Here is a 20,229-nt window from a genome sequence, read left to right as displayed (position 1 = left end):
TTGGCAATTTGTAATTACTTTTCACTTTTTATTATGACTTTTCAAAAATGATTTTACTATGGTTTAAAATAAACTAAATCACACAAATCTTAATTGTACAGCTTGGTAAATTTGTACATGTGTACATGTCCATAAAGCACTAACCAGGTCAAGAGATAGAACATTTCTAGCCCCACAAAGGTTCCCTTGTGTCTCTTTACAGTTAATAAACACCCTCCCACCACAAAATTAATTACTATTTTGACTTGGATGATCATTTAGTCTTATGATTTAAACTACTAAATATATATATATAATATATATGTATATGTATATATGTATATGTTTTGGTGGGTATGTGTACTCATTTCTTTTGGGTTTACACATGGAATTGCTGGGTTAAGGACAGACTTGTGTTTAACTTTAGAAAATAGTGCCAATTTATAAAGAAAATTTAAATTAAATTATTTGAAGTTTATGGTGAAATTTGAATATCCTGGAACTCCTCTTTGTTTTCTAAAGTGCTTTATTTTGTCAAAAATATACAAAGAAGGCCTGGCTGGTTTGGCTTAGTGGACTGAGTGCCGGCCTGTGAACTGAAAAGCCACTGGTTCAATTCCTGGTCAGGGCACATGCCTGGATTGCAGGCCAGGTCTTCAGCTGGGGGCCTGGGAGAGGCAGCCAGTCCATGTTTCTCTCATATATCGATGCTTCTCTCCCTCTCTTTCTACCTCCCTCTAGAAATATAAATAAAATCTTTAAAAAAATATACAAAGAAAATTCAACAAGTATCATTTTATAGTTGCCAGTAAGGTAGCTTTGTTTTAGTCAAATAATATTTTTAATATAAATAACTTTTTCTTTTTCCTCCCTCCTTAGGATCACCCTTCCTTGTGGGTTTGTAGGCAGTTGTTGGACTGCAAAATGGGTCTCCGGATTCACTTTGTTGTTGACCCACATGGTTGGTGCTGCATGGGTGTGATTGTCTTTGTCTGGTTATACAATATTGTTATAATTCCAAAAATTGTCCTCTTTCCTCACTATGAAGAAGGACATATTCCAGGCATATTAATAATAAGTAAGTTTCTAGGTCTTTATTTCTTCATATAATTAAAGATTTTTCCTCATTGTGAATATTTTTGGAATATAGCATTACTATGATCACCTTTCTTTTAATATTAGTGCTATTAATACTAAGTTATTTCTAAATTATTGAAGTTTTAAAACAATGGCCTTTATATCCTACTTGGCAGGTTTAGATAAATGTGATTATCTCCTTATCTAACTCTGCAAAATATATAAAGATCATTTTATTTTTAAAAAAACTAGTGGTGCTAATTTTAAAAAAAATTAGTGGTGCTAATTTGTGTGTGTATTTTTAATATTTCTGTTATGTACTTAATGCAAATGTAGGAGTTTTAAGAATGAAGATGGTATACATTAATAAGTGAGATTTTTATGATATAAATATTATTGATTATGATGTTCATTATACTACTTTGAAATACTACATAATATTTTCTGCTGTAGTTCATTGGTAATGGCTTGCTTATGATTAAGTTTGAAATGACATATTTTACATGTACATGGCATTTACAGTTTCCATGTACATTGTGTCTTACTGACTTTGCAAGAGCTGTGGGAAATATAATCTCTGATATACAAATGATAACACTGAACAATACCATACAGTCAGCCCTGGAGTTAGCACTTGAATTAAGTTTCCTGTTACAGGAGCAGTGCCTTCTTACTCCTTCCCCCTACAGAATGCGTATTTTTTATTTACTTAAAAGCTTGAATTATGATGAGTGAATCTATCTTCTCTTACTTTGTCTAGCTTTGCATTTTAAAACTTTAAAAAAGTTCCTAGATTCTTTATTTTCTAATTAAGTATCTTAAAATCTATTGAAAGGAACTATTTGACACCACTAACTCAAAATAATTTTGAAGATAGCCAGTTAGAGTTAATGAAAAAGTTTAATTGTAGAATATGTTTAAAAATCCGGCTTTAATTTTTTTCAAATAAAGCACATGTAGTAATTAAAAGGAAACCCATTCATTTATACCATTATTTATAGGGAATCTCTGTAAATAAAGAATCTGATTTATTACAAGTTTATCAGTTACTATGCAAAATAACATTTAAAAGTGGTAAGTTGAAGATAGTCATCTTGGCAGTATTATTTGATGAATGAAATAAATTTTTCCATGTTTTGAAAATTACAAGGGGGGACCCCTAAAAACCTGGAATTATTTTCTGGAGAGCGGGACTCTTGTAACACAGGCCTCCCTCTGCTAGGTTAGTGTTCTAGGAACTCATTTGTATCAGTGTATCAGCTGGCGTTGTTGTGAGAAGCTGTGTTGGGATTCAGTGAATTTTTTTGAAGACTCTTAATATATTTGCCCATTTCATGATGGGTGATTTATGGGTACATCTTCCCACACTGTGCTGAGTGGTCAGCAGTTTTTGACCAAAAATGGTGGGACCTCCATGCTCTACCCTCCCTATTTTCCCAATCTTGCCCCAGGTGACTCCCCCAACCCCGGATGAAAGAAGTCCTTAAAGGGAAACATTTTGCTGATGTGGAAGAGGTGAAACAAAAAACAGCAAAAGCACTAAAAGGCATCAGAGTAGTTGAGTTCAAAAACTTGAGCAGTAGAAAAAATGTCTCATTAGGTATATTGTAATGGAGAGTACTTTGAAGGTGACTGAAGTTTAAACATGTAAGAATAAATACACAATGACTCCTGCCTTCAAGTGAGAGGTGGAGAAAAGACAGTGGCCAAAGGGCACGCCAACACGTGAGAGAAGTGGCTGGCACCTGTGGAACTCATAGGACCTAAGATGGTGGAGGAGTAAGTGGAAGCTACACTAACCTCCTCCCAGTACCATTCTCGTATTCCAACTAAGTTGTAGATAAATCATCCTGAATAACCAACTGACAGGCAAGGACAGGCAGAAGAAACCACCTCACCACAATGTGACCGGTAGGGAGTATGGAGGAGGTGTGAGAATGCAAGCTAGGCTCCCGTGGGTGGCAGCTGAAGTCCTGGAGGGATATTTGAGCAGCAGAGGGGTTTCTCCTGAGAAGTATGGGGACTAAACCCCAAGCTCGGCTCTCAAGCCTTCAGCACCAGAGCTGGGAAAGGAACCCAGATAACATCCAGCTGTGAAAAGCTGTGGGGTTTCTGTCCCCCAGGGAGAGACAGCTGGAGATGCAGAGAGCCTCTTAAAGGGCAAATACACAAAATATTGTTTGTAGCCACTTACCCTGGGCTCTGGCAGAGGGAGGGCAGAGTGGACTAGAGATGCTAGAGGAGAATTGGGGGGTTGGTGGCTCTGAGGAGAGAACTGAAGGAACAGCTGCCAGGATTCCTGTGCTGAATCATTCCCCGTAGTGCAGAAGTCATCTTTCTCAGGCAGAACACTCCCAAGTAGCATCAACCTGAGGGGAACCAATCTCACCCTGTGGAGCGTAAGCCAGACTGCTGACTACAGCTTGAGGCTGCATCATTGATTAGTTTAACAACTAAGGGAGTTCTTTGGGGGCTCTGAGATTTCAGCTGGTCCCCTACCTCTCGCCCCACCTCAGGTCTGGGGCTGATAAAAACCAGCCTTGATGCACAGCCTGTTTCTTTCTGCACACAAAAAGGTCCAGCAGAGGGAGCCACATGCTATGGATCGCTGATACAAGGGCCAGTCACAAGTAGCATATGACAAAGGCCTACACCAGAGTCTTTGCAGATCTACCTAATACATAGAAAGAAATACAAAGAAGCAGCCAAAATGGGAAGACAAAGAAACAGATCCCAAGTGAAAGAACTAGAGGAATTCTCTAGAAGAAATAGATGAAATGGAGGCAAGCAGTTTATCATTTAGAGAGTTTAAAGATGATAAGGGTACTCAACAGCATAAAGAAAGACATAGAAACCAAAAAATAATACACAGGAAGGAATAAACACTAGATTAGATGAAGCAGAGGATCAAATCAGTGATTTGGAATGCAATGTAGGGAAAACATCTAGGCAGAGCAACAAAAAGACAAAATAATTTAAAAAAATGAGAAGAGCTTGAGAAGCATTTTGGACAACATGAAATGGAATAACATCTGCATCATGGAACTACCTGAAGGAGAAGAGAGTGAGCAAGGGATCGAGAACTTATTTGAAGAAATAATGACAGAAAACCTCCTGAATCTGATGAAGGAAAAAGACACAAGTCCAGGAAGCTCAGAGAGTCCCAGACAAGTTGGACCCAAAGATGCCCACACCCAGATACATCATATTTAAAGTGACAAGGCTTAAAGACAAGGTGAGAATCCTAAAAGTGGCAGAGAAAAGTAGGTAGTTATACACAAGGGAGCACCAATTAGACACTCATCTGATTTCTCAACACAAACATCAGACAAGAAGGGAGTGGTGTGAAATATTCAAGGTGATGGAAAGCAAGGACCTACAACTAAGGCTACTTTACCCAGCAAGGCTGTCACTTAAAATCGAAGGAGAAATAAGGAGCTTCCCAGACAAGAAGCAGCTAAAGGAGTTTGTTAACACTAAGCTAGTACTGCAACAAATGTTAAAGGGCTTACTTTAAGAAGCAGAAGGAAAAAAAGAGAAAGGAAAAAACCACAGGAAAATATAAAATGGCAGTAAATATGTATCTATCAATAGTTACCTTAAATGTAAATGGCTTAAATGCTCCAACCATAAGACAGGGTAGCTGAATGGATAAGAAGAGAAATCCCGTATGTGTGCTGCCTCCAAGATGCCCATCTCATGTCGAAAGACACAGACTAAAAGGGATGGAAAAAGATATTTCATGCAAATATCTTGAAAAAATAAAAGCTAGGGTGGCAGTACTTATATTTGACAAAATAGACTTTAAAAATAGGGCTATAGTAAGAGACAATGAAGGACATTACGTAAGGGAACAATCCAACAAGAGGATATAACCCTAGTAAACATTTACATACCCAGGATAGGAGCACCTAAATATGTGAAGAAAATCTTGATGGACATAAAGGGAGAAATGGACAGAAATAGAGTCATTGTTGGGGATTTTAACACCCCACTGACTTCAAGACACTATAGATCTTCCTGACAGGAAAGCTACAAGGAGCCAGCAGCCTTAAACAACACCCTGAATCACATGGATTCAATCGATAATCTTCAGAGCTTATCACCCAAAAGCAGCAGAATATACATACTTTTCAAATGCACATGGAACATTTTCTAACATAGACCACATGTTGGGATACAAAACAAGTCTTAATAAATTTAGGAAGTTTGAAATCATATCAAACATCTTCTCTAACCACAATGCTATGAAACTAGGAATCAATCACAAGAACTCTGAAAAACACACACAGACATGGAAGATAAATAACATGTTATTAAACAATGGGTTGACAACAAGATCAAGAAAGAAATCAAAAGATACCTTAAAAAGGAAAATGAGGACACAACAATCCAAAATCTGTGGGACACTGAGATAGCAATCCTAAGAGGGAAATTTATAGCATTGCAGTACTATCTCAAAAAATAAGAAAAAGCTGAAATGAATAATTTAACTTTACACTTAAAGTAACTTGAAAGAGAAAAACAAAGGAAGCCCACAGTGAGTAGAAGGAAGGAAATAATAATGATCAGAGCAGAAATAAATGAAATAGAATCTAAAACAATGATACAAAAGATCAGTAAATCCAAGAGCTGGTTCTTTGAAAAGATAAACAAGATTGACAAACCTTTAACCAGGCTCATCAAGAAAAAAGAGTAAGGACATAAATAAAATAAGAAATGGAAGAGGAGAAATAACAACTGACACCAAAGAAATACAAAAGATTGTAAGAAAATATGAACAACTGTATGCCAACAAACTGGACAACCTGTACAAAATGGATAAATTCCTTGAAACATACAATCTTCCAAAACTAAATCAGGAAGAATCAGAGAAACTGAATAGACAGATAACACATAGTAAAATTGAAGCAATAATCAAAAAACTCCCAAGAAACAAAAGCCTTGGACTAGATGGCTTCACAGGAGAATTTTACCAAACATTCTGAGAACTAACACCTCTCCTCCTCAAACTGTGTCATAAAATTCAAGAAGGAAGGCTGCCAACTCATTTTATGAGGCCAGCATTATCCTAATTCCAAAACCAGATAAAAACACTACGAAGAAAGAAAATTGTAGACCAATATCCCTGATGAACACAGTTGCTAAATTTCTCAAAAAAAATATGACCAAACCAAATACAGCAGTGCATCAAAAAGATCATACACCATGATAAAGTAGGTCAAAGTTGGTAAAACACTCACAAATCAATAAATGTGATTCACCTCATCAACAAAATGAAGGATCAGAAGCCAAATGATCATATCAAATAAATGCAGAAAAGCATTTGATAAAATCTAGCACCCATTTATGATAAAAACTCTCAGCAAAATGGGATTAGAAGGAACATACCTAAATGTCTGTGAATGGCAAACCCACTGCCAGCATCATACTCAACAGGCAAAGTCTACAGGTGATCTGGTTAGATTGGGATCAAGACAGGAATGTCTGCTTTTTTACCTCTCTTATTTAACATAGTACTGGAAGTCCTGGCCACAGCAATCAGAGAAGAAGAAATAAAAAGCTTTTAAATTAGAAAGCAAGAAGTAAAATTGTCTTTATTTGGCAATGACATGGTGCTGTGCATAGAGAACCCCAAAAACTCCACCAAGAAACTACTAGAACAGAAATTCAGCAGAGTAGCAGGATGCATAATTAATATCCAGAAATCAGTTGCATTTTTATATGCCAATAAGAAATGAATAGAAAGAGAAATTAAGAAAACAATCCCATTCACAATTGCTTCAAGAAGAATAAACTACCTAGGAATAAACCTAACCAAGGATGTGAAAGACCTGTACTCAGAAAATTATAAGACACTGAAGAATGAAGAAAATACAAATGTGTTAAGTGGAAGCACATATTATATTCATGGCTAGGAATAATTAGCATCATTAAAATGTCCACACTACCCAAAGCAATCTATAGATTCAGTGCAATTCCTATCAAGATTCCAAAGACATACTTCATAGGACTAGAACAAATATTTCAAAAATTTATGTGGAACCACAAAAGGTACCACATAGCAACAACAATCCTGAGAAGGAAACACAAAGTTGGAGGAATCACACTACCTAATATCAAACTATACTATAAGGCCATAGTAATCAAAACAGTATCGTCCTGGCATAAAAACAGACACATAGATCAATGGTGCAGAACAGAGAACCCAGAAATAAACCCATACCTTTATAGTCAATGTTCGACAGAGGTGGCAGGCACATACAATGGGCTAAAGATGGTTTATTAAATAGGTGGCATTGGTAAAATTGAACAGATACGTGCAGAAAAATGAAGCTCGATCACCTTCTTACACCACACACAAGCATAAATTCAAAATGGATAAAGACTTAAATGTTAGTCCTGAAACCATAAAAATCCTAGAAGAAGGTGTAAGTAGCAAAATTTTGGACTTTGCTCCTAGCAATGTCTTATCGGACACATCTCCCCGGGAAGGGAAACAAAAGAAAAAAATGAACAAATGAGACTACATCAAACTAAAACATTTTTGCACAGCAAAGGAAACCATCATCAATATAAAAAGACAATGCACAGAATGGGAGAACGTATTCGACGATATATCTTATAAGGGGTTAATATCCAAAAAATGTATAAAGAACTTTTGAAACTCAACAGTAAAAAATCAAACAGTACAATTAAAAAATGGGCAAAGGACCTGAATAGACACTTATCCAAAGAGGACATACCGATGACAAAAAGACTTGTGAAAAGGTACTCAATGTCACTTATCATCAGAGAAAATCAAAAGAATAGCTATCATCAATAAGTCAACAAACAAAAAGTGCTGGCAAGGACATGGAAAAAGGGGAACCCTTGTGCACTGTTGGTGGGAATGCCAACCGGTACAGCCACTGTGGGAAGCAGTATGGAGGTACCTCAAAGAATTAAAAATGGATCTGTCTTTTGAACCAGCAATTCCATTTATGGGAATATATTCAAAGGAACTCAAAACACTAATTCCAAAGAACATAGCCACCCATATTTTCATTGCAGTGTTATTTACAATTGCCAAGGTATGGAAGCAGCCCAAGTGTCCATCAACAGGAGTGGGTAAAACAACAATGGACACTTACGCAGTGGAATACTACTTGGCCATAAAAAAGAAAATTTTATCCTTTGCACAGTATGGATGGACCTGGAGAACATTATGCTAAGTGAAATAAGCCAACTAACAAGAAAATAAGAAATAACAAAGAAAATAGAGACTCATAGATAGAGAGCAGCATGACAGCTAGTGGGGGGCGGGGAATGGTGGTGAGGATAAGAGGTGGAGAGTTTGATCAAAAAGGAAAAAGGACCCATGGACATGGACAACAGTGTGGTGATTGCTGGGGGAAGGGGTGTGAGTCGATTAAATGGTAATGGAAAAAATGATACAATAATGATTATATCACAAAAACTAAATACACAATTTTTCATAAATAAATTACAGGTTTTCTGGGTCTCCCCTCGTATTTATGTGGATAGTATTAAAATATACATTTAAACTTTAAAATATGCTTGTTAGTAAAATGTTTTGAAGGGAAAATGACTAATTTTCTCCCTTTTCCTTTCCCTTTCCCTTTCCCTTTCCCTTTCCCTTTTCTTCTAGTATTCTATGGCATTGCAATATTTTGTCTGGTTGCCTTAATAAGGGCCTCAATAACTGATCCAGGAAGACTCCCTGAGAACCCTAAGATCCCACATGGAGGTATGGTACTCTTCAGATTTATCGGTTTTACTATGCCAGAATTATTATTTTTATTAATGTATTTATTGCCTTTAGTATATATTAATTATATATGCTAATACAACCTTCAAGATTTTTTTTTTTCTCAGATGTTTCCTTTCCACGCTTCTCTATTTAAAATCGCAAATCCCAGCTGATTCCTCATACCCCTACTCCCTGGCTCTCCTTTTCAGTTTGTGTATTTGTCTGTCTCTCCTCCCACTCTAGATCTGTATAACCTCTGTGAGGGTTTAGGTTTGTTGCTTTGTTTTCATTTGTTCAGTGCTGTATCCTTAGTGCCTGGAATAGTCTCTTATCTGTTGCATAGTAAATACTGGGTAAATATTTGTTGACCGGTATATAATTACTTGAGAAATTATATTTTTATTTACTAAAAGAATTTTTTGATGGTACCACTTACCTCATGATATAAATATAATATTGCTTATAGTAAATTATGCAGGATTATCATACCATTGCCTGTATTTCTCCAAGTTCTAACAATTCAGTGAATAAATTGAAACTTTTAGTCTAGTGTCAATTGAAGGTAATTTTTAATCACTTTATTACATAGTAGCCATTCACATCACAAAAACAAATTGAAAATGTATTGCTTGTTTTATTACATGCTGGACATAGTAAACTTTATTTACCTTTCTCACTGAGTTTTACTTTTTGATAATTTGTTCTGTAACGTTTGAGAACTCTCTGAACTTCCTTCTTTTAAGAAATTTATGTCTTTGTTTTACATTATAGAACTAGAATACTTTTTTAGTAATTCAGTAGTTTCCAAACTTGCTGCATGTTCACATCACCTGGATGGCTTTTAAAATTCTTTTTAATGTCCAGATCACATCCAATATTAATTAAATCAGAATTTGTGGGGGTGGGAGCCAGGTATCAGTATTTTTGAAAGATCCCAGATGATTCAACGTGTAGCAAACTTTGGGAACCAGTAATTCCTTCTGAAATTAGTTTAAGTGATGAGTTACTATAGAGCCTCCCTTGAATTCCTGATTGTTGTTTTTTGAGACCCATCATTTCCAGGCTTGCTTACTTGGCAGTGCAAGTTTTAATGATTAAATGGGAATGATATGACACAGATGTTACATAGCTGTAGAAATTTCTGAAAACTATGTTGAATATTTAGTTTTTCTTAACTTACAGAATCAGTATAACTGTGACTTAGTATTTAGTGTGTATGTCTATGTGTGTGTGTGCCTGTGCACACATGTGTTTGGGCAGAGAGGGTGCCACTCTGCAATTTGTGTAAAATCCCTCTTCTCAACTAGTTGAAACCAAAGGCTTAAAATATAGATCATGTATTGTCCACTTCAACTCTAAAACCCAGTATTCCCAGAAAATCAAAAAAGCTGGCTTTTCCTAGCCTAGGACCCATTTCTGATAAAATCTTTAGTTACAGTGATCAAACACTCAAATACTTACATGTGTCAGATATTGAAAATCTCATATCTTATCTAAGGGGAGCAGCTGCTCCTCAGCTTTAGTGAAATTGTCATGTAGGCCCAGTATTTTTAAGTCTTACAATTTTCATTATTGTGTTTTTTTATTGTTCAAATACATTTGTCTCCACCTTCCTGCCACCACTTCCCCCTACCTCCCTCCCTCCCTCCCTCTGTGTTCTCAGACTGTGGTGATGGGTCCTTTATACAATTTTGGCTTTCCCACTTCGGCTTTGTCCATGGGTCCTTTATACATTTTTTAAGTCAAAATAGGGAATCTCAATTTTCATGAGAAATTTCAATTTAAAAAAAAGTGGCAATTCAAAATTTTAAAACTTAGTTTTTAAGTGAATACCAAACACATTATATTTGTGGGCCTGAGTTTACATGGAACCATTGTGTTACCGTTAGCTTATAGGGTGTAGCATTGGAGGACACCATCTTGCTGACTATTTGAATGTCTGTATTGTATTTGGTTCCAGTTGACGTTTGGCCTGTTTTTCTTCACTGAGTTCAGAAGGCTTCCCTTTTGCCCATTTGAAAAAATATATCAATTTATCATATTCCAGTGTTTTCTAAGTCTCTTGGTATCTCATATCTTGTGATTCTCCAGTGTAATCAGGAGCATAGATTAACCATTATAGGTCATAGCAGGTTATTATAGAACTGATTTGAGGCCCAGATCCTTGTCTTCACCAGCTTTTACCATAGCTGTATAAACAGGTTAATAATTTTAGCTCTTTATTCACCTTTGATTTATTTGTGAGGAAAGGTAGAAGTCATCAAGAGTTTTTAGTGCTGTTACCTGATTATTTTGTAAATATAGTTTTAACTAGTAAATACAGAAATTTCACAGTGAAAAATAATATAGCATGATCAAAAAGTTGGGGCTATAGAGTAGTGACATTTATTCAGCACTGTTTTAAAGTTGAGCAGTTTGATATAATTTAATTGTTTAGAAAAAGAAAATGAAACCCTAGTAATTTTATGATTTTAACTAATTTTTGTATTTAATTACTCTACAATGTTTTATGATGCCTTTTTTAAAAACAGAATAAATATATGACTCACCATATATGAGGGAATTTGAATATAAGAGAATTTTCCATTTTCCCATGCAAAAGTCCCCAGAATTTGATTTTATAAACTTTTGGGCATGTAGAAGAAATAGTCAAATGAAATCATTAAATGTCTATAATTCAAATTATTCACACGTCTGAAAAATAGAAATATTACCTTTGTCACTTTCAAATTTTATGAAATGATTTTATTCAATCTCTTAAATATTTTAAACAGCTTTATTGATTATACTTCAGCTGCCATATAATTTACCCATTTAAATTGTATGTTTTAGTGGCTTTTAGTATATTCATAGAGTTGTACAACCATCACCACAGTCTGAGAACATTTTTATCATCAAGCTCTTTCTTAATTTTGACTTCAGTGTTTTTTTGTCATCACTAGAACTACTTTTTGACACACTGTTACACGCCAAATCTTTTTTAAGTTTTAAGAAAAATATCATGTTTTAAATTTGTTGCTTTCCCTTGAAATTTAACCCAAGCTGTAGGGATGCATGCACTATTAATGCTGGTGGTCATGTATTCACTCAGTTTTGCCTTTTATCTCTCTCTCATACTGTTTTTTAAAGGATCTGTGGGAGATTTACTGACATTTATTTCCTACATTGACAACCAGTTCTGTCAGACAACCTCTATTAAGAGCTAAACTTTGTATTGGTTTTGGTAGTTTCAAGTTATATTTTTCCCTAAAACATTACTTTGCGATTTTAAATGTGGTAATGAGAAAGGACCCCAAATATGCAAGTCTTTAAAGAGACTCAAATGGAATGTGATTCCTTCTTTTCTGAGGCATAAACAAAGAAACTTGATTTATAAGTTCACTCATGCATTTACAACATTAATAAGGATCCATGTTAAACAGTGTGATGCTATTATTTATATTAAACAGTCTCAATTATTTATGGAGTTTGCCTTTTATTCTTTGCTTAATTTCATGTTTTGATTTTTCTTCCTTTAAAAATAATTCTGTGAGTTTTTAATTTTTTATAGCTACCATAAATTAGCAATTGGATTTATTTACCATAAATTAGCAATTGGAAAAAAAAAGCATTTATTTTATAAAATAATTATTAGATAGTTAGTACAAAAGTCTTGTAGGTGGTTATCAGATAGTAGATTGTATCAGTCACCAGGGTCCTGTTTGGACATGAGTAAACCCTGAAGATAGAATTAAAGGGAGAAGACTAAGAAATAGTTTATAGATACGTGGAATAGGTTAAGATGGGTGGATTTTTTCCTTGCTATTCAAGCAAGAATATAGATGATACTTTAAATTTCTAAATTTTTACAGTAGTGATTTTTTACAACATAGAAGTATATGTGCGTGTGCTTATGTATGTGTATAGAAATGAGCTTTCATAATAAGTATTTCTCATTTTATGTACTTTATAGCATCTTAAATTTAGCCAGAGGAGTAGATCAAGCTCTTTTTAAAAGTAAATTTATGGTCCACACCGTAGAGCAGCAAACCCTATCTCAAAGGGCCAGATAATAAAATATTTTCAGCTTTATGGACCATACAGTCTCAACAGTTCTGCAGCTCTGCCATTCTAGGCAAAAGCAACCATAGACAGTATGTAAATGAATGTGCATATATCTGTGTTCAAATAAAACTTTATTTATGGACATTGAAATTTGATTTTCATGATGTTTCCATGCCATGAGTAATTATTATTATCAGTCATTTAAAATTGTCAGAACTATTCTTAGGTCATGGGTCACACAAAAATAGATGGTGGTTTGGATATTTGCCTGTGGACTGTAGTTTGCCAGCCTGAGAATTACAGACTTTTTCTGACCTTAGCCACCTGCTCTCTTCTTTTCTGGGAATATAACATGTTAAGTATGAAATAAAGAATTTTAGTCTCTATAACATTATACACTAAAATTGCTAATAATGAATACACCATATTTATGTTTGAGGGACTGGTTTAAAACTGTAAAGTTTTTATGTTGTCTTTTAATGAAAATTGGCTCACTGAGAAGAATCTCCTTTTTGACTGTATTTCTTGCAGTATGTGAATTCAGTTTTAACATTAGGATGTTTGAGGTTTTCTAGTTAAGTGGGAAAAAAGTGATGTGCTTATGACATTGTATTTTTCTACATATTTCACTTACAGTTAATAAATACTAGTTTAGCTCTGACTGGTGTGGTTCAGTGGATTGGGTGTTGTCCTGCAAAGCAAAATGTTGCCAGTTTGATTCCCAGTCAGGAAACATTCTTGGGGAGCAGGCTAGGTTCCCAACGTCAATGTTTCTCTCCCTCAATCCCTCCCTTCCCCTCTCTCTAAAAATAAATAATACTAATTTAACTATCTAAAATAAGCTTTAATAATATTGCTCTCTCACATGATATGTTTTCTCTAAAAGAAGAACTATAAGAAAGAAATGAAAGTATTTTAGGACTTACGGTCAAGATGGAGGTGTAGGTAAACATGCCTCACTTCTGTGTACAACTATAGCAAAAATATAACTAGACTATGAAACAAATATCACTCAGAGTTGTCAGAAAATCAAGTTGTGTGGAAGTCCAGCAAGCAAGGATCTAAAGAAGCCACATTCATCCAGACGTGTGAGAGGGGTGGAGGCATGGAGAGGCATGGAGATGGGAATGAGTGGTCCCGCATCCACGTGTGGTAGATAAAAAACAGGAGGGATTCCTTGGATCCCGGCCCCAGTCTAGACCACCCTGCCCAGGGTTCCAGTGCCAGGAAGATAAGCCCCTATAACTTCTGGCTGTAAAAACCGTTGGGGATTGGGGTGGTAGAAAAAACTGCAGGATTTTCAAGAGACTCTTCTTAAAGGGCCTGCAGCAGACAAAGGACTCATGCAGACCGTCCCCCGCCCCCGGGATTCAGCACCAGGGCAACAGCTGGAAGGGTACCAGTGACATATGGGGAGAAAGTGAAGTGTGAGTCCCAGGAGAGAGCTTCCCCTGAGGCAAAACTCCAGAGGCCAGGCAGCAGCATTGTCCCCTCTGCAAGCCCTCCCTGACACAGAGCAACAGAGTGGTGATCCGGGTTGCCCTGTTTTGGTGATTACCTATCCCTCCGCCCCATACAGTGTAACAGGTGCGTCTTTCTACAATATGCCATGCTACAGAGATAGGGAGTCAGAGCAGCTCTACCTAATACACAGAAACAAACACAGGGATGCTGCCAAATTGAGGAGACAAATATGGCCCAAATGAAAAGACAGAACAAAATTCCAAAAAAAGAACTAAATGAAATGGAGAAAAGCAACCTATCAGATGCACAGTTCCAAACACTGGTTATGAGGATGGTCCAGGAGCTCACTGGGTACTTCAGTGGCATAAAAAAGATCCAGGCAGAAATTAAGGCTGCATTAACTGAAATAAAGAAAATCTACAGGAAACCAACAGTGGAGAGAATGAAGCCAAGAATCAAATCAAAGATTTGGAATGGAAGGAAGGGAAAAGCATTCAATCAGAACAGCAGGAAGAAAAAAGAATTTAAAAAAATGAGGATAGGCTTAGGAACCTTTGGAACATCTTTAAATGTACCAACATCCAAATCATAGGGGTGCCAGAAGGAGAAGAGTAAGAGCAAGAAATTGAAAACTTATTTGAAAAAATAATGAAAGAAAATTTCTATAACTTGGTGAAAAAAATAGACATATATTCCAGGAGGCAGAGACCAAAAAAATTGGACCCAAAGAGGATCACACCAAGACACAACAGAATTAAAATGACGAAGTTTAAAGATAAAGACAGAATTTTAAAAGCAGCAAGAAAAGAACAAGCAATTACCTACAAAGGAATTCCCATAAGACTGTCAGCTGATTTTTCAAAAGGAACTTTGCAGGCTAGCAGGGACTGGCAAGAAGTATTCAAATTGACAAAAAGCAAGGACCTACAACCTAGATTACTCTATCCAGCAAAGCTATCACTTAGACTCACAGGGCAGATAAAGTGCTTCCCATACAAGGTAAAACTAAAGGACTTCTCATCACCAAACCATTATTATATGAAATGCTACAGGAAATAATATGAGCAAAGGAGGATCAAAATAATGAACATTAAAATGGCAATAAATTCAAAACTAATAATTGAATCTAAATAACAAATTTAAGCGAACAAGCTGAACAGGAACGGAATCATAGATATGGAGATCCTTTGGAGGGATATCAGTTGGGAGGGGAAGGGTGGACTGGGAGGAATTGTGCAGGGATTAAGAAGTACAAATTGGTAGGTGCAAAACAGACATGGGGGTGTTAAGAACAGTACGGGTAATGGAATAGCCAAAGAATTTATATACATGACTCATGGACATGAGCTAAGGGGGTGGAATTGCTGGAGGGAATGGGGTATTGGGTGGAAGGAGGGAAGGGGTAAAAGAATTAGGACAACTATATAATAGCATAATCAATAAAATATATTTTTAAAAAAGTAATAGAACAAGAAGATGTGATATGGGGGCGGGGGGCAAAGGGGAGTAAAGGGGAGTAAATGATAACAAAAATAAAAATAAATGAAAGTATTTAAAATGAGATTTTATATGTAAAAGTTAATTTCTCAACTTTCATATTATTAGAATAAACAACTTGATACAGGTATTATTTATACTTTATTGACTTCTTCAGAGACATCAATAGCAGAATATGATTCCAACACTATTATACAAAATTCTAATATATTAACTTTACTCCTAACCATTAAATTAAAATGATTGAGTTGAAATAATGTTTCATTTTAGAAAATTGAACACTACCTATTTTTTTCTTTTACTTATGTTTAGAATATTTTATTTAAAAAAATTAAGCTTTTTATACTTTAGCAAGCATTTAGTGACCTAGTACTATGTGTGAGTGCCATACTTTGCATATACTAATGTTTGCTCAATGTGGAGTGAGGTTAATTTTCCTACGCCCAAACTTTTAATGATGTTAGGATATAGTTTAAACATAAGTGGTGGAAAGTTTAAGAATTTTGTAAAATGAAATTTTAACAAATATTAAAAAGATACATTCTGTGTAATAAAGCAGTTGCCTTGGTAGATTGCTTTCCCATATAATTTTTACAGATCTGACTAGAATTATTTGCAATGAAAACATGACTTTTCTCTTTATTTCTGTAAAACTAATGTTTTCAGCACAAAACTTATTTGTATGCTTTTCCACTATGGGCTAGAGGAAATTGTTCTTAGTGGTAGGACAGAGTTTTGTAAAGAACTTTTTTTACTTCCATCAGTAGTAATTTTTTTTATAACTTTTAACTTCTGAAACTATCCTAATACCTCTTCAACCCATCTAAAATTCTTTTCCAAATATCTCCAATAAACATTTTCCAATAAACCCAATAATTAAAAAAAAAAAAGTTTGGGGTTAGGAATGCAATGTTTCCTTATTGAGGTTATTGGATTGATTTTGATTTTGAAACCAGGACTCAGCAGTATTCCTTTGTCAGAGCCTTTGATAACAAAATTTCTATAAATTAATTTGTTAAAGTTCAATTTTAATATAATAATTTGGTTTTACTTTAGGGTTTTATCATTAAATTCTAGTTAGAGCAATATGTCCAAAGCCCAAATACATTGCTTTCTATCCCTTAGTTTGACTATTAGTAGCATCTTATTTTTATAGTGTTTTAACAATTTAAACATAGAAAATCAGACATACCTAGAATAGAGCAGCAACATTTATGGGAAACTCATTTATACTGGAGACTAGAAGAAAAATTTCTTAGACATATATATTGAAGGCTTTCTACAAAATCTTCTAAACAGTTGTTGCTAAATTTCAACATTACTAATTTGCCTTCATTAAATGGATTTTAATTTCTTTCTCCAGAAAGAGAGTTCTGGGAATTATGTAACAAGTGTAACTTGATGAGACCAAAGCGTTCCCATCACTGCAGCCGCTGTGGCCACTGTGTTAGGAGAATGGATCATCACTGTCCATGGTAAGAAATGAATAATTTACTTTTAGAAAAAAACTAGTTAAAAATAAAACATGCCCTGGCCAGATGTCTCAGTTGGTTGGGGCAGCATCCCATACACTGAAAGGCTGCGGGTTGATTGCCTGTCAGAGCACATACCTAGGTTGTGGGTTCAATCCCCAGTTGGGCGTGTTTGGGAGGCAACTGATTAATATTTCTCTCTCACATTGATGTTTCTCCCACTCTCTCCCCTTCCTTCCTCTCTCTCTAAAAATCAGTAAACATATCTTTGGGTGAGGATTAAAAAATAAAATAAAATATAAATCCTAGTACCTAGCAGATTTAAACAACAGTTCTATTAAGGTGAGGTAGTTTAAAAGCATCTTTTAATAAGCATACCTTTTTGATATGGTTCTGTGAGCTCCCAAAGTCATTTTTTCAGAGAGGTTCTATCTTTTCTAACAAGGAGATATTTGAGAAGAAAGCTAAGAATTAACGTGCATCACAAATATGCAAAAGAACTAAGGTAATTATATTAAATGAGACAATGTATGTAAAGCATTTTGTACAGTGTCTAAGACTTAGAAAGTACTTGAATAGTAGCTCTTCCTGTTTATCACTGTAGTGAACCATATACATTTCATGGTTTGTATTTCCTTTCCCATTTATTTAACACATTTCAGGTATCTTGATACCTCATTTCTCCTGTAAGCCTTTTTCAGTATAATCTATTTTAGGTGTTAACATTACATACATATTGGGTATGTGTAAGTGGTAATTAGCTGATTTTGCTGAACTCCCAACATTTTTGGCCAATAGGGGGCTCTCTTGTAATAGTTAAAGAAAATCTTTAGTTCAGAAATAGAATTTTTCAAACAAATGCTATGAGAATTCTGCATTGTATCTCATATCAAAGCTGTCACAAAAATCTGAACAAGGTATTGTATTTCTAAAATGGGATCTCTGTATAAATATTTTAAATGATATAGTGTAGCACTTTATAAATATATCTATATACATCTATATTTATGTTTGTACATGTATACATGCATATAAAATTAACTTTATAATGGGCTTGTTAAATTTATAACTGCATTTATCTAAAGTTGATTCTAATGAAGAGTTTAGCTTCGCCTAATAATGCTAATCAATTTAGAGTTTCCCTTATTTTTTGATAACTTACTTTGATAGCACAAGTTATATTAGCAAGATTTCAGTGGAAATTTGGGTTTTACTGTAAACTGATTACTTAAATAGGGGGTAGTTTTCTGAGATTGGGAAAAAATAAAAGCATTTTAGATAAAAGCACTGTTACTATATATATTTCATCAATAGGATTGTACAGTGTATAACACATAATTGGTCTTTAAAAATGTGCCTTAAATTTAAACAGATTAATTCTCAAGTGTTTTCTACACCTCAGGGATCTGTTTACAGTTACAATAGTAATTAACAAGAGCTGGTAAACTAAGTGGCAGTCACACTGAAAAACTCAATTTTATACACTTTTTAGAGCAATGCTCTGATTAACTAAAAATATAATAAATGTTCATATACAGCTGGATAGTGATACTTCCTTTTAAAAGAATGCAATAGGTTAAGCTTAAAGCATAACCAATGAATTAGGAAAGTTTTGGTACTATAGAGCTTAGTGATATTATTTACTTGCTTTTAGGGAATAAAGATTAACTCAGTGACAAAATAAAGTTCCATTTAGCCTATGCTCTAAGATTGGGATGAGTTCCCTGTTTCTAAGCCTCTTGCTTACAATTTAGTCAGTTTCTCAGAATATTGGGGGGAAGAAGAGTAGAAGCAGAAAGAATTGGAGGATAGGAAAGGAGGGTAGAACTGGGGCCTAAATAGATTTAGGGATTTTCATGACTGAATTCCCTAATAGAGCACTGTTGAGATATTCAGAATGAAGGAAATTGTACAGTGTAAATTGGAAACAAGGAAATATTTTGTTATTTTCAGAAACTGCATTGTTGTAACTGCCTAACAGCTTTAGATTTGGAGATCAGTTCTCAGATCAGCCTAAGATTTTCTTTATTCTGGCTATGATCACTCTTTCTATGTGGTTTGTTACCAAAAGAATGCTAACATATATATTGGGTACCTTAGTGATTCTTAAAGCTCTCTGATTAAGAAGACTACCATGACCATAGCAGTTATTTTTCCAGTTTAGGGGATCAAAAAGGATAGGATGAGGATAAGTCATCTTTCAAGCAGTATCTGTTGAAGAGTATTTTTGAGCACATTCATAAACACACTTTCCTCATAGCCCTGCTTGTGAATAACAAAACAGGAACTTTTCTTGTTAGTAGAGCATGAGCTCTTAAGTCTAAGAAATTCCTCTGCAAGGTTTTCTGTTCAGTTCTATATCTGATTTAAAAAAATAATTTAAGTTAGATATTGAGCCTATTATAGAATTTTTTTTCCAAACAGTGGCAATGTAATACTATATCGAAATAAAAACATTTTTTCAGGGTAACTTAACAGTTTTGAACTGGGGTTTTCTACTGGAATTGTAAAATTTTTTGAAAATTTGGGTAGAGTAAATTTTGGAACATTAAAACATTCAACTTGCATTAGCTTTGAAAATTTTGGGATTATAGCATTAATCATTTTTCCTAATTATGATTCACTGTTGTATTGCTGGAAGTGTAACACTAAGAATTTGGAAATAGTTGTGGATATGTTTATTTTTAGCAGCCAATGATAGTTTTTAAAGTAAGAAAAATTGTGCATGCTTAACAGTTGTGCCAGAGTGGCAAGTTTGTTATTTTACTGTCATTCAGATTGCCCTCAAAGCTAGAAGAGCAATGTATGGAAGAGTGTTCTAGTTCTCTTGGCCATGAACTAATTGTACATACTCTGCAAGTGTCTTAACTTCCTACATCTCTGCTAGGTTTAACTCCTTTGTTCCTGTTTCCACATTAGTGGAACAAGGAGACCATCTGCTCT

The 20,229-nt window shown here is 34.9% G+C and overlaps 1 protein-coding gene across 1 annotated transcript in view; it reads left to right on the top strand.

Moving 5' to 3' along the window:
* The window catches only part of ZDHHC21 (zinc finger DHHC-type palmitoyltransferase 21), a 64,576-nt gene that overhangs the window by 11,437 nt on the left and 32,910 nt on the right, over window positions 1-20,229 (top strand). The window contains exons 3-5 of the mRNA XM_054583285.1: window positions 859-1,057; window positions 8,708-8,806; window positions 17,178-17,289. Of these exons, the coding sequence (XP_054439260.1) occupies window positions 904-1,057; window positions 8,708-8,806; window positions 17,178-17,289 (365 nt within the window). The 5' untranslated portion in view covers window positions 859-903. The remainder of the gene's footprint in view (window positions 1-858; window positions 1,058-8,707; window positions 8,807-17,177; window positions 17,290-20,229) is intronic.

Source organism: Pteronotus mesoamericanus, unplaced genomic scaffold, assembly GCF_021234165.1.
Source record: "Pteronotus mesoamericanus isolate MK-2021 breed Mesoamerican mustached bat unplaced genomic scaffold, CSHL_Meso_final contig_73, whole genome shotgun sequence".
Lineage (NCBI taxonomy): Eukaryota > Metazoa > Chordata > Mammalia > Chiroptera > Mormoopidae > Pteronotus > Pteronotus mesoamericanus.
The sequence above is the reverse complement of the archived record's forward strand: the minus strand, read 5'-3'. Positions and strand labels throughout refer to the sequence as shown.